Below are 13,149 nucleotides of genomic sequence, written 5' to 3'. Positions count from 1 at the left end.
TGTTGTGGTTTTTGGTAAGTTTAGAGTGTGTGTCTCCAAGTCCCAAAGCTTTTTTTTCAGATGGGGAATTAGCTCAAATGGTAGAGCGCTCGCTTAGCATGCGAGAGGTAGCGGGATCGATGCCCGCATTCTCCAGTGTTTTCAGTATTGATTTCCTTGTAAACTAGGTAGCAGCATTTCAAAATATTTTTCTTGTATAGTGGTGTAAAGACACATGAAAGAACCGTAATGTAGAAAAAAGTTAACATTGTTTTAAGTATTTCATTTTTTCATTTCAAAATTCTATGTTTGTTCTCTTGCCTACAGGGAGAAGAAATACAATCTTTGCATGAAATAACAAAACTTACTGACATTTTAATGTAATAATAAATGACATCAACAAATTATTGAGAAAAGTAAAGGAGACATTTTTTGATTGGTATGCAAGTCTTTGGTTAATGATTTCATTCATTACTTAACTTTAAATTTGATATTATAGTTTAGTGCATACTGAACAAAATTTTGTATTCATGCTGTAAGACTCATTACTTTTGTTCTATTTTGGTTGTGTAGGCTGCTTATTAGAAAGAGTGCACTAGACTATTCTATAGCCCTTTTGCATCTGGTAGCAAGATGGTGTCCTTTTGTCAGAAGACACAGGTGTGCTGTTCACCATTGGCATAGGACTGCCTAAAAAAGAAGTATTAACCCTGAAAAAATAAGCAGACAGGCATGGGGTGGCCATTGTGCTTCTTTCTGACCTTGGGCAGGTTTTATCTTAATGCAAGCAGGAACACAGGCTGGTTACATTCAGGATGACCACAGTGGGCAAGGCATGTATAGTGGTCTCCAGCAGCCCTACTGCACCTTCTCTTGATTCCAAAGAATAGAAGAAGGATAACTTGTGGCACCTTTTTTTCTGTTCAAGGCCACAATATTTTCTACAATGATGTTATAATAGAGAAGAATTTTTTAAAAAATATTGTGACTTTTTTCAGTATCCTTGTTGTTTCCACAAAAATATTGAATATTGAACAATCAGCTTGTTGTGACAACGGAAGGGTCCACAGATCATTGAAATGCAGCTTTAGGAACAGTTTCAGTGTACTGGAAAAGCTTAATTATAATTCTTTTGTTGTAAATATTGAAACTCTTGCTTATTCCTGTTACAAAAAACTGATCAAAACTAGTAACTTGATGAAAGGAAACAGAAATCAATGGAAGAACTAAAAGCTGGTGTAGATTTATAATTTTTATGTATGCACAGATAGCAACCACAGTGTTTGGGCTAAGATGAACAAAGGAAAAATGAAGGGAAGCAGAGCACTGTATGTGTAAGGATACTAGCAAGTCCTTGTTGGTGAAGAGGTTTCAGGTTAGCTGGAGGAAAAACGTTTTGCATCCTTGTTTTTTGATCTCTACCAGAAGAATCTGTAAATGAGTTTAAGACTCTCTCTTTATAAGCTGTAAAAGAAAGAGCTAAGTGTATTTATAAAATAGGGTGCCAAGAACAGCATGTGGGTGCTGTCACTGGTTAGCGAGGTGTGCAAGGGACAGGCTTTTTTTGCAAGGAACGCTGCTGGCAGAAGCCCTGTGCTCAGGCTGTGAGTCCTCCTGGAAGTTCCTCACCACAGTGACCTCTCTGGTGACCTCTGGCACAGGTTTTGGGATGTGTCCTGTTTCAGATGCGTTTGCCTGCATGTAGCTTTGGTGAGCCTTTCCCTCCCGTCCGTGTGAACGCCGACAGGGCCCTCTCAGATGCTGCCCTTCCCGAGCCTGCTGCTCCTCTCTAGCATTCTGGACCCAAACACAGAGTCAGGTTGTGGTTCCCAGGTAGGATGCTACTGGCAGCAGAAGTCGGCACTGGCTTCTGTGGTGCCCTTGGAACTTTTTCTTGTAGTTGACTTCTACAGGTGAAGAAACATTTGGCTTCATGGCTAGACATTACTGGAATTAATTTTCCACTAGTTCTTATGTTGAGTATTTTTGCCTTTGAAACTGTCACATTATTCTGAGGAACTAGATCTAATTGCCACCTCTTTAATATATTTCTCTTAGTATTTCTGTGGCTTTTTAATTTTGCCATGTATTCTTTCCTTTTCTGCCTTTTTTTTTGTTTGTTTGTTTTTTTTTTTTTGGCTCCAAAGACTCTTCTGAATGTAAGTGCCTTGTTAGGAGCAAGCTAAAGAACAAAGCTGGGAGTGAAGCTTCACTGCTGTGTACTGAATTTCTTATTACTGGAGCCTGGGATTTGGGCTGAGGGGGAGACGTGTGGGTGGCTGGGTGGAGATGCAGCCACAGGGGTTTGCTTCCACAGGTGTAATAGTCTGCAAGGGAAGAGACGTAGCAGAGAGAGACATGTATAGACAGGGTCTGGCGAGCGGGATACAAACGAGAGAGGAACCCTGGAAGGGTGCTGGCTGCGGCCTCCCGTGGGCACCCAGATCCCGGACGGGTCCCGGGCCGGGGGCGCGCAGTGGGGACCGGCACCTCCCCTGCGCCCCGCCCCCTCCGCGCGCTCCCGTGCCCCGGGGATGCGGCTCGTCCTTCCTGGCGGGAAGTGACGGGGCCGCTCCGGGAGGAAGTGACGCGCGTGGCGTGCGGGCCCGGAGCGGTGTTGGGGGGGGCTCGGACAAGATGGCCGGATCCACAGGTCTGTGAGAGGGGGGTCGGCGGGCCCGGCAGAGCGCCGCGCTGGGATCGCGCTTGGGAGGCGCCCCCGCAAGGGCCCGTGGGGGGTCTCCTTTCTCCGGGATGGAGGGGGGGGGAAGCTGCCTCCGACGGGAGAGACCCGAGTGGGGAGGAGTTTTCTTCTGACAGGGGGAAAAGGAAAGCTGCAGGGGCGCCGGGCCAGGTTATCACAGAATCACAGGATCAGTTAGGTTGGAAAAGACCTCTGAGATCATCGAGTCCAACCTGTGACCGAGCACCTCCGTGTCAACTAGACCATGGCACTCAGTGCCACGTCCAGCCTTTCCTTAAACACCTCCAGGGACGGTGACTCCACCACCTCCCTGGACAGACCATTCCAGTGTCTAATCTGTGAAGAAATTCCTTCTAATTCAGTTATGCCCTGGGCCCGATCCCTCCCGTCGTTAGGGCGGGGACATCCTTGTGAGAGCCCGGCAAGGGGGACGAGAGATGGGAGAAAGGGCTCCGGGCTGTGTAATGAACGCCGTGAGGTGTCGGGGGAGGGAAGACTTTACCTGCCGAGAGGCTGGAATGGACGGAACGCCTGTGCGCATGGGGAACGGAGGAGATGTCGGTAGCTTGGTAAAAATGCTGTAGGAAAGAAAGATTTGTATGAAAGGTTTGCCCCGGTGTACCATTGGGTGAATATAGAAGCTGTGGTATAGCAGTGTCTAAAATAAAGCATCGTCTCTTTCCCTTCTTGGTGCAAGAGAAAAGGGGTCAGGCCTGTCCGGTGTTTTGGGGCAAAGATACTTCACTTTGGTGGTTACTGCAGCACGGTGGGAAGGAGGAGTGGAGCACCTTGCTCTCTTCCCCTGGAGGGACATTGGAGCCAAAGGGTCTCTCGTAGGCAAGTGTAAGGGCAAAGAGCTGAAAGTCATCCCAGGAAGCCCATACCAGTAACCAGGATAACATGTGCTGAGCATTTGTGTGGCGGAATATTGTGGGAGGTGATGGCAAAGAAAGGGACAAGAATATTACTTCAAGCACAATTGTACTGTGTCAGTTTCATTTCATGAGAACCTTGAAATACAACAATGCCTTTCCCCCAGTGCTAAAACCTGAAGCCTTCAGGGCCTCATTTTCTCTGCTGTCACCCCTGAGACTTTATAAGTAGGATTGACAGAGCTCAGGACAGAGGAATGAATTGACCTCAGCAGTCAGTCTGGGGTGAATGTTGGCCCCTAATTTATTTCTGCTGGTCCACTGGATCACTGAGGGATTGGGACTATAAGAAAATATAGAAGAAACATCTGTATGGTTCAACTGGTCTTGGTAGCTTACTGTTGGTTCTGCAAAGAAAGCTTGGGCAGATTATTTTTGTTTTTAGGGCTAGGAGTGTTTTCTCCACTTGGTAATAAGACTTTGGGGATGTGAGATTTCCAGAGTGGTATTTGTTAAGGTTTGGGGCATCACTTTGGGGCATGGAGTAGCTTTTGCAACTCTGTGAATGAGCAGTCCAAAGTCATAGATATTGCCTATGATAAACTGAGCCAGAAGGGATATATTACAGAAACTTAAGGATTTGCTCATCTGTGAATTACTGCATTTTATTAATTTTTTTTTTACTTTTTTCCTGGTGTCTTAAGTTTAAAAGCATTTTATTACTAGTTCTATTATGGAGCAACACTGAAAAACTTCAGCTAGTGTATAGGTTTGGCCTGAAATTTCCTGTAATACACCAGGAAGCAAAATTGGTTTAGGTCATGTGTATTGATTACTGGTATTTGGCATCCGTTCAATCTGACTGGTGTAAAATATAAGTCACTAAAAATTTGTATAGTGAAAGAAGCTGGTTTTGTCATACTTCAGCTCTATAAGAATAAATATTTTTTAACTGAACTTTGATAGTTTTACTGCTGTAAATGCTCTTCACAGTCTTACAAGTGTTATTTTAAAATCTGTGTACACTTACTGGGGTTGGTTTTGAATTAGCCACACTCAAAGTTTACACAAAGTGGGAGATGTAGGAAACTCTTTATACATGTGTCTACTCCAAACAATAAAGTGCTAGTACTGCATGTACTCATTGTTCAAGAAATTAAATTAAACTAACCCGTTTTGGTAAAATGAAGTGGGCAGACCAAATTATCAACGAAACTGCTAGGAAAATTAGTCAGGGCTTCTAAAACAAAGTACTTGTTCTAGTGGAGAAAATACTGTGACTGTTTATTGGTATACTCATAGATGAGAGGTGGGAGGGATGTTTGTTTTGTTCTTTCCACACAGTATGCAAAAATTCAGATTTTTAAGACTTCACCCAGAACTGCTCTTGCCAGGAAGCTGTGGAGGAGGGAAGGGAATGATTTGCCATAGACTTAACTTTGGTGTAGACTTAAAATTTTACTCTAGGTTCTCTGTGACTTTAATCTGCTCTTGCTATAAAGTTCAACTTCATCCTTCTTTATTTCAGAAAAAAAAAAAGACTGTTTTGATTGCATGAAGTCCAGGAATGAAATTCTAGCCCCAAGGAAGTCAACAGCAAAACTTTTAGTAAGATCAACTGTCTTAGTTTTATCCCAGAAATTCCTTTCCTGGGCTCGCTAGTTCTTTGAACAGTAAAAATTAAAAAGTTATGTGCCTTTAACAGCAGATAAATTAGTTTGAAAATAGCTGTTCTTTAATGTGTGGTAAAGAAACTTTATATATCAATGTTATGTTGCCATCAAGTAAGTATCTTACCTGCTTTCTAAAATCACTTACAATGAGTAAATTTACACATAGATACTGCACGTACTAGAAATGGATATTTATAAGCTGTAGTTTGATCTTCTGTTATTGCAACGCCTTCTGTGTGAAGCTGGATCTAGGTTGTTTGTGCGGGTACTGCTGGAGGTCTGCTAAAACAAGTCAATTTGTTAAAGAAAAGAGGAGCTATTGTTGATATAATCAGCCAGTTTCATATCAGTTAGCTGGAGATACATTCTGTTAATCTCTTTGAAAATACAAAGAGATTGAACTAGGTTCAAGTTCCGTAATTCACTAAAGCATACCATTTAAACATCTCTGGTGTCTCTTGAGAAAAAGAAACAGATAAAAAAACATAATTAAAAGGAGTTAATTCAAGAGTTAATTTCATCATTTCCATAATTTGGGTTTCACTTAATATTACCTTATGTGTATAGGATATGTGTGTATATATGTATCTGAAATGTGAATGTTTCCTAAAAGCAGTAATTGTGCCACTAAGTGGTTAGAACTTGGGTGTGAAAAGATGAGAATTAAGGTAGCAGTGTCAAATACTGTGCTGTAACTATCGGCTGCTATAGCTTTTGTCTCCTTTCCCTTCAACCAAGAGCTTCACTAGCGTGGGGGAGGGGGAATAGGGCTGAGTTAATGAAAATTCTCCTTGGTTTGCTGAAACTGTGTACTCGGGGAAGAAAAAATTGACTGATCTACGGTGACAATTACATGTCAGATTCCTGATTTACTTCTAGTATGTAGTCACAAACAATCTTTTTTGAAAGTGTGCTTAATGTCTTTGAAGGTGTACGGCTAGATCCCAATGAAGTATTTTTTCTGTAAAATCCATACTTCTCATTTCCAGTTATTCTAGTCGTTAAAGATGAATCAGTTTCTTTGTGTAACTTATGTTGCCCATGCAAAAATATATTTCCTTTTGAATTTATAGATGATTGATTCTCTGAGTAGATATGGCACAATGCACAATATCAGTGCCTTATTTTGTTTTTTACTTCTGTTTGCAAACATGTAATGGTGGTGGAAGGAGTTCTAAGTGTGCATGACTACAGCAAAAGTGAGCTTAAAACTGAAGGGCTGGAAGTGGTCTTGAGTGCATTCAATCTAATTCCCTGAATTGTGAGGCAAGGACTGAGTGTATCTTTCCTGATGATTGAGGGGTTTGTGGTTGTTGTTGGTTTTGTTTTGTTTTGAAAGCTTTCCTCCCCCTCCTCCCTGAAATCCTCTATTGAAAAATATTCCATAATATGAGATAGGGTTTTGCAATACTTTTTCTTAAATCCTTTGAAACTCTTCTCCATTCCAAATCAAGCTGATGTCTGCCTGTTCTGTGCTTGGCAGAATAGATTGATGGAACACCATACCCTGTTTGGAGACACCTACATATTAAAGAGCCATTCAGAGGAGTAATAAAGGGATGTATATGTAAGTGGGGGCCCCCTGGTGGTCTAGTGGTTAGGATGTGGCACTCTCACCACCTTGGCCTGGGTTTGATTCCCGGTCAGGGAACTCCTCTGGGCAGATGGAGCTCGTCAGCCCTGTAAGGCCATCCATCCAAGAGAAGGTCACTCTAAACAAACCTACATCCTGAGGACCTCGCTGCCACCATCCGAGCTCACTCAGCCCCGGCAGATGAACCTTAGGATTAAAGGGTGGGTGGGCTCAGTTCAGCGCACACTGTGTCTCACCTAAAAAATCCACTGCGCAGGCTCGAAGGGTAATGACCTTTCCCAAATCTTCGTTCGCGAAGACTGGCCATGATGATACGTAAGTGGGATGTAGAAGCAATGTTTTGAAGACTATTTTTTCCATGGAGGAGATGTGGTATAATTTAAGCTTTGTATGCAGAAAACTTGTGTGTTGAACTCTGCACAGGTGGTTTTCTCTTTTCCTCTGACCTGTTCAATGTTTGTTTCCTCCCTCTTTTTTTTCTTACGGAGGAAATAGTTGTCTATTTTCTCTCTAGTATGTTTTACCTTCAAGGATCTATTACTCCCTTCCCTTTTGTCTTTTATGCCTCCACCACATTGTTCATTTACCCAGAACCTGTCCAAGAAGTCAGTTTAAGAGCTTTTTAGAATTTTACAGTCCTCAAAGTTTGTTCTGTGAATTTTTCAATGTGAGCTCTGTAAGCACAGACTTCTTGAAGCTGTAAGTAATCAGACAAAACAAAAGAAGTAAAATACTGTGTTCTCTGAGGCAGCAAGCACTCTGTGTGGAGCATTTTTCCGTCCTGTCCTATGCACAAGGAATTGAAACTGTGATTATTTTGCTGCTTAAAAACATCTTGACAAGCCACAAATAGTTTTGATGTGCTTCGACTGGGTTGAGAACAGTCTATGTTGCAAATGGCTTTTAAACTATGTATAGACCATCAGTTCTTTCCAACTTTGGGGCATATATAGGCAAGGTACTCTTGTTTCTTCTCAGAGCTTTGCCTGTATCATTTTCCTGTGTTTGTTCCTGGTGTTTCATAACTCCGTCTTTAAATACAAACCCACTTATGTCTTTTTGCCACAATAGCTACGTAAGAGTCTGCTGAACAGGCAAAGCACCTTACTCCTGTGATAAAAAAGTGGCCTACTTTGTAATCTTCTATTTGTTTAAGAGCTTGTTTGAAATTCAAGGATGCTATCAGACACAGTATTGAAGCCCATTATCTAAACTCTTCTGTACAACCCTGTAAAATTTTAGCCTGGATAAAGGTACAACACACAGAGTTTCAGGAAGATATGCCTTTCAGCGACTGGAGGCAGATGGTCCAGTGCTATAAATTTAAGCACGCATGAGAAGGCTTCTCATGTAAGAATTAGATTTCCAAGTCTTGTGAGTAGCTGGTAGAATTGAATTACATAAATATTTGCTAGTGTTTGTGTTTTGCCTTATGGAAGATCTTTCCAAAGGCAGTGTTAAATACATGCTGTGAAACTGTTCAGCCTCATTTTGTTGACAGACCCTTCTTCCTCTCTCTCCCCCTACTCTTTTTATCTCCACTATTATCTCTTCTATCTATTATTTTTTATTTCTCTAGACTATTATCTCTTTACTATAGCTTGTACTTCATCGTTACTGAAACTTAATGTCAAGTACTGCATCAGCTTTAGCTACTACAGCAAGGTTTTGTTGCTTTGCTGTCTCAGCTATCCTGTGGGAATCCTCAGATCATGAAAAGACAAGAATGTACTATGCAGAAAGCATTCAAAGTAGTCTTGATTGAAGCTGTACTTGGAAGGGTTTTGCTGTATGCTATTCTGTCCAAAAGAATGTTTTTCTTTGTATTTTTCATTTGGAATACACTAATGAGATATAATTCAAACAATATTTTGAATTACTGACTGTGAAGCTGTCAGACTGGTTCTGAATAACATGAGCTTCTGTTTTACAGCCTTTTCAAGAATGTGTGATGATTTAAGTGTGCGATTTTAAACTATTTATAGTTAGCATTTTGGAATGAGTGAAACCTTCAACACTTAGAACTTCATAGTTTTAAATCCTTCATTTCAGAAGGATGAGACGCTTCAACTAGATTAAAAAAATTGTCAAATGTCTAGATAGACTTGGTATTCCCTTTTTAAAAATTGTTGTATTAGACACTGAAACAGCACAAAGAAAAAATCACCTCCTTTCACTGCATTTGTAACTATTCATAAACTGGATAGTTAAGTGAATTTGCAGTTTGCTTGAGTAAATCAGAAACAGTTTACCCAATACATGTAAAAGTAGTGTCCTTTATTTATGATACCAGTATAGTCTTACTAAAATGTCCAGTTTTATTCATATAACTAATAACTTTTCCAAAGAAGGAATTACAAGTTTTCTTTTTTCTCCCTGAAGTGGAACGTGTGATCATGTAAACACTAAATAATTTGAGCTTTTGAGTACCACGGCATATAGAAAATAGCAGGCTGAAATATGACTCACAAAAGTAATGTAGGAAAATAATGGCAGTTCTTTGTACTAAATATGTGGTGATTGGTACATTTGCTGATTATATACATAAGTGTATGCTTATGTGTATACCTGAAAGAATAACAATGGATCATATTATTAGTTTTACGTAGATAAAAGATCTTTATATTTCGGACTGTGAGTAGGTGCTGAGTCATGTTGGAGAGGACCTTCATGCAAGTCTTAGAACAACTATTTGCTGGTCAATGACTTGTAACCTGTTTTAGACAGCTTTACAGCTTTGCTAAACTAAATCCCTGATGCTACTCATGTTATCTGGGTCACACATTATATTCTTAACTATTAAAGCAGACCCTGGGAAAGCCGTTTCATGAGATATTGGCCTCTGCTGGGTTCCTCTAGTCTCCCACTCCTTCTGCCCCTTTATCTGAAAAAAAAAAAAGTTTTTTTGACATCATACTTTAAAAGATAGCTTAGAAAAATCTGTATTTTAAATCCCTTTTTCTCTCTGCCAACACAGTGTCGGGTTTAAGATGAAACTTTCAAAAATTGAGCCTATTTGCTGTTTTACATTTCCTTTAGCCTTTTTTTGCCATTAGATGGCTTTGTGCTTTTAATAGTGGGGTAATTTGTATTAAACAAGTTTGGAGTTTAGCCTGTGCTTTTCCACCCTTCACCAAAACAGCCTTGATGTCAATTCATGAGTTATTTAGTGACTTTAACTGTTTAATACCTGTGTGGTTTTTCTTATAGTTAGACACCACTGGAATGCAGTGTGTGAGTGGTCTTATTTATAACAATAGTCTTATTTATAGCAATAAACTTGCACTTAGATGTAATATAGACTGATGCCACATAGAATGAATGCCACTAATATTAGTGCAGTTATTTAAAATTACTTTTAAGCAATTTATACCAATTATCTTTGGGGACTACAATCCCGTTTAGTGGGTTTTATACTATAGTTTTCTGTTGGTGTGGTACCTTTTTTTAATAGTTTTTTTGGATGATGTATTTTAATTACTTAGAACACATTGTGTGGGAACTTCCGAAGGTTGTTTGGTTTTGGTTTTTTTTCCCCTCTTTTTTTTTGCTAAGAGTTTGCTCATGCCTTCTCTTTTGTAGTCTTACAACATCCGTATCTGTAGTGGAGCGAGCTTCTTCATTAGTGTAATTTTTATGAACTCCATTAGTCGTTCCATGCCAGCAGCAGTTGTTGCATCCTTGCTAACAAAGCTGAGTTCAGTCAGGGTTTCTCTCAGATCTGGACTATATTCTGTGTGTGCACATATCCAGCCTTAAGTGCTCTGTGCATCTGCTCACTGGTGTACAAATGATGACTCTTATGCTTATTTGCTGATGTACCTTGTGCAACTTTAGGATGTGTAGGGTATTGTTACATAAAAAAGCCAGGAGGGTGAAGAAGGCATGTGAAAGTTGGACTGCAGAAGTTGGGGATTAGAGGTTTTCAGTGAGATACAAGTCTTGGTAAGGAGAGATGGGAAAATGGGAATGGGATGATCTTGCTGGAGTTTTTGGGAGATTGGCTCCTCCATGGTTGCTGGCCAGAAATTGGTGCAGCTCTGATCAGGTAGTTAATGGCAGCTGCTTCTCCATCTGCTGCTTTTTTCAGAAAGGTAAGGGAAAAGGGGTGATAGTGGGGGAGCGGGGAAGGAGGGGAGAGAGGAGTGGCCATGAGCATGGTTAGAAGTGAATGAAAAATAAACAGATACGATGTGTTTTCCTGGGGCATAGTGACCATCTCAGGAAGAATGCTGTTACAAGGCTGCTGTCAGTAAATAATCTGATGAATTATGGGACAGAATTGGTAGAACTCAAAGTTACTAGGAGAACTTTGCTCACTTCCTTCTAGTTACTCAGGCAAGATAAAAGACGAGAGGAGTTAGGTGAAGATGCCTTGATAATGGAGCTATTTGTTTTGCTAATAGTTTCTCACACTTAAAAACATAATTAATAAAACCTAAACCTACACAAAATTTTTCCTAAAATGTTGCACATTTGGAATGCTCACTCTGCTGGAGAAGTGTAGTTTGAGGTCTCGTCAATCTTAGTGCGAAACCAACAGCAACCGAAACACACTGAATAAACTGATGTTGCTTTTATGGTTTTGATGTGCTGAGATGTCTTACCCCAGCATCAAGATTTGTGGTTTAAGCCATTTTAACGTGTGTTTGTAAATTGGGTTCATGTTTATGACAACCCAGCTACTAATGGCTAGATCTGTAGAAATTAATTTCTTCCCTTCCCACCCCCCAGACTAAATAAATTTTAATGCTGATCATATATTGAAAGCTTTATTATGATTTTCTGTTGCCTAAATACACTTCTTTTCTTTTTAATTAAATGTAAGCATTAAATTAAAAATGTAATTTTTAATTAAGAATTAAATTTGTAAAGCAAATTACTGTTACCATCTCTCCATTCTTGTAAGGTCATCCATCATTTTATACTATGTTCTTTATTTTGAGAGTGCAGCTGATAAGATGTATGTGAAAGGTAAATGAGATAACTGGATACTGTGGTAGTTTGGTCTAGGCCTTCCTTGGTGACCAGTTTGTAACCAAGGAAGTGCCCAGATTTACCCAGTATTCCCTACGATTTTTACGTAAGCCAGACCATAAGAAGAAAGGAGGAGAGGCCTTCACTCTCTTTCCTTCCAGCGGCTTTGGAGGTGCAGGTTCCCTGCTGTTGAGTCTGCCGTGTTGGGGAGCGAGGCCTGGTTAGGCCTTGCCGACCTTGGGAGACGGAGGTTGCCAGTGATCGTTCCAGTGTGACTTTCTGTTGTCCCAAGGAGAGTAGTAAGATAGTTTTTTGCCAATTCTTTTAGTTGCTAGATATTGGGCTACTAATCGGGATATATATATATATTTTATTTTGGTTTTGTTCCTTTTCCCTTCCCCCTTCCATTTCCCTTGTGAAATTGTATATATATTTCAATTGTATATAACTGTAACATAAGTGTAAATATATTTATATATATATTGCTTTAGCTCTCTCTCTCTCATTTTTGGTTTTCGTCCTTATTTTTCTCCCTCTTCTCCCTGAGGTTTGGGGGGGACACACGACTTCTTGTGGTAAGGTTTGGAGACTTGGCAGGGAGCCAGCTTCAAACCATATCAATACCACAAGTTGCTTTTGAGGTGAGCTCAGTCATGAAAGTGGGAGCTGACAGGTAGTGGACCATATGTGTGCTTACAGACTTTTCATTCAGAGTTGATATTCTGCCTTCCCCTAACCGTGCAAGTATAAAGTAAGTTCTGTTTTCCTTTGAAGACCTGTTCTATATTTGGCAGCTCAGCTCAAAGTGTGAGGTGGAGCATCTTAGGTTGCATTAAGTGCAAATTTTAACACAGTGCCACTAAAACTACTACTGAAACATGCAAATATTCTGTTTAGAATTTATAATTTTCAATTATTATTGCTAGTGGATAAGTAATAGTGTCTCAGTATTATGAATGTGCATTTGAAATGGAAAGCAAGGTGAAAAAAATCTGATTCTGTAAATCTGTTTTGTCTTTACTCTTTGTTTGTTTTTTTTAACACTAGTGTTTTTGCCTTACCCTAAAGAAATAAATATCCCTATATCCCTTCAGCCCTTTTCCCCTCCACCAAAACATGAATGCAGGTTTGCAGTAAATGACTGAGACTTCTGCTGTATTAACATAGTTTCTCATTAGCTGCCTTCTTAATATAAGGCATAAGAATGTTTCTGGCTGTGGCTAGACTCAAATATAAAGGAAATTCCTATGAAAGTTATTTTCATGCTGCCTAACTTTATTTCTGGACTGTGTCTGTTAAGAAAGATACTAACAAATGTAAGATTTCACTTAAGTGAAATAAAGAGAAATT

General features: G+C 40.1%; 1 protein-coding gene and 1 non-coding gene across 5 annotated transcripts in view; both read left to right on the top strand.

The window, feature by feature from the left end:
• UBE2V2 (ubiquitin conjugating enzyme E2 V2) overlaps positions 1–13,149 on the top strand; it is a 34,408-nt gene that overhangs the window by 4,208 nt on the left and 17,051 nt on the right. The window contains exon 1 of one of the 4 annotated variants that reach the window (XM_018080393.2): positions 1,729–1,812. The exons of 1 other annotated variant lie outside the window; for it this stretch is intronic. Coding sequence is in view for 1 of the 3 variants with exons in the window: in XM_018080378.1 (XP_017935867.1) it covers positions 2,617–2,632 (16 nt within the window). In the remaining 2 variants the exon portion in view is untranslated. Of the gene's footprint in view, positions 1–1,728; positions 1,813–2,527; positions 2,633–5,100; positions 5,164–13,149 lie in introns of those variants that run through there. 2 more of the 4 variants (XM_018080378.1, XM_018080385.1) reach the window with 2 other exon arrangements.
• Positions 63–135, top strand: TRNAA-AGC. The gene has a single exon. It is a non-coding gene; the product is annotated as a tRNA-Ala (tRNA).

The sequence above is a fragment of the Manacus vitellinus genome, unplaced genomic scaffold (genome assembly GCF_001715985.3).
Source record: "Manacus vitellinus isolate BGI_N305 unplaced genomic scaffold, ASM171598v3 scaffold_1_pilon, whole genome shotgun sequence".
NCBI lineage: Eukaryota > Metazoa > Chordata > Aves > Passeriformes > Pipridae > Manacus > Manacus vitellinus.
The sequence above is the reverse complement of the archived record's forward strand: the minus strand, read 5'-3'. Positions and strand labels throughout refer to the sequence as shown.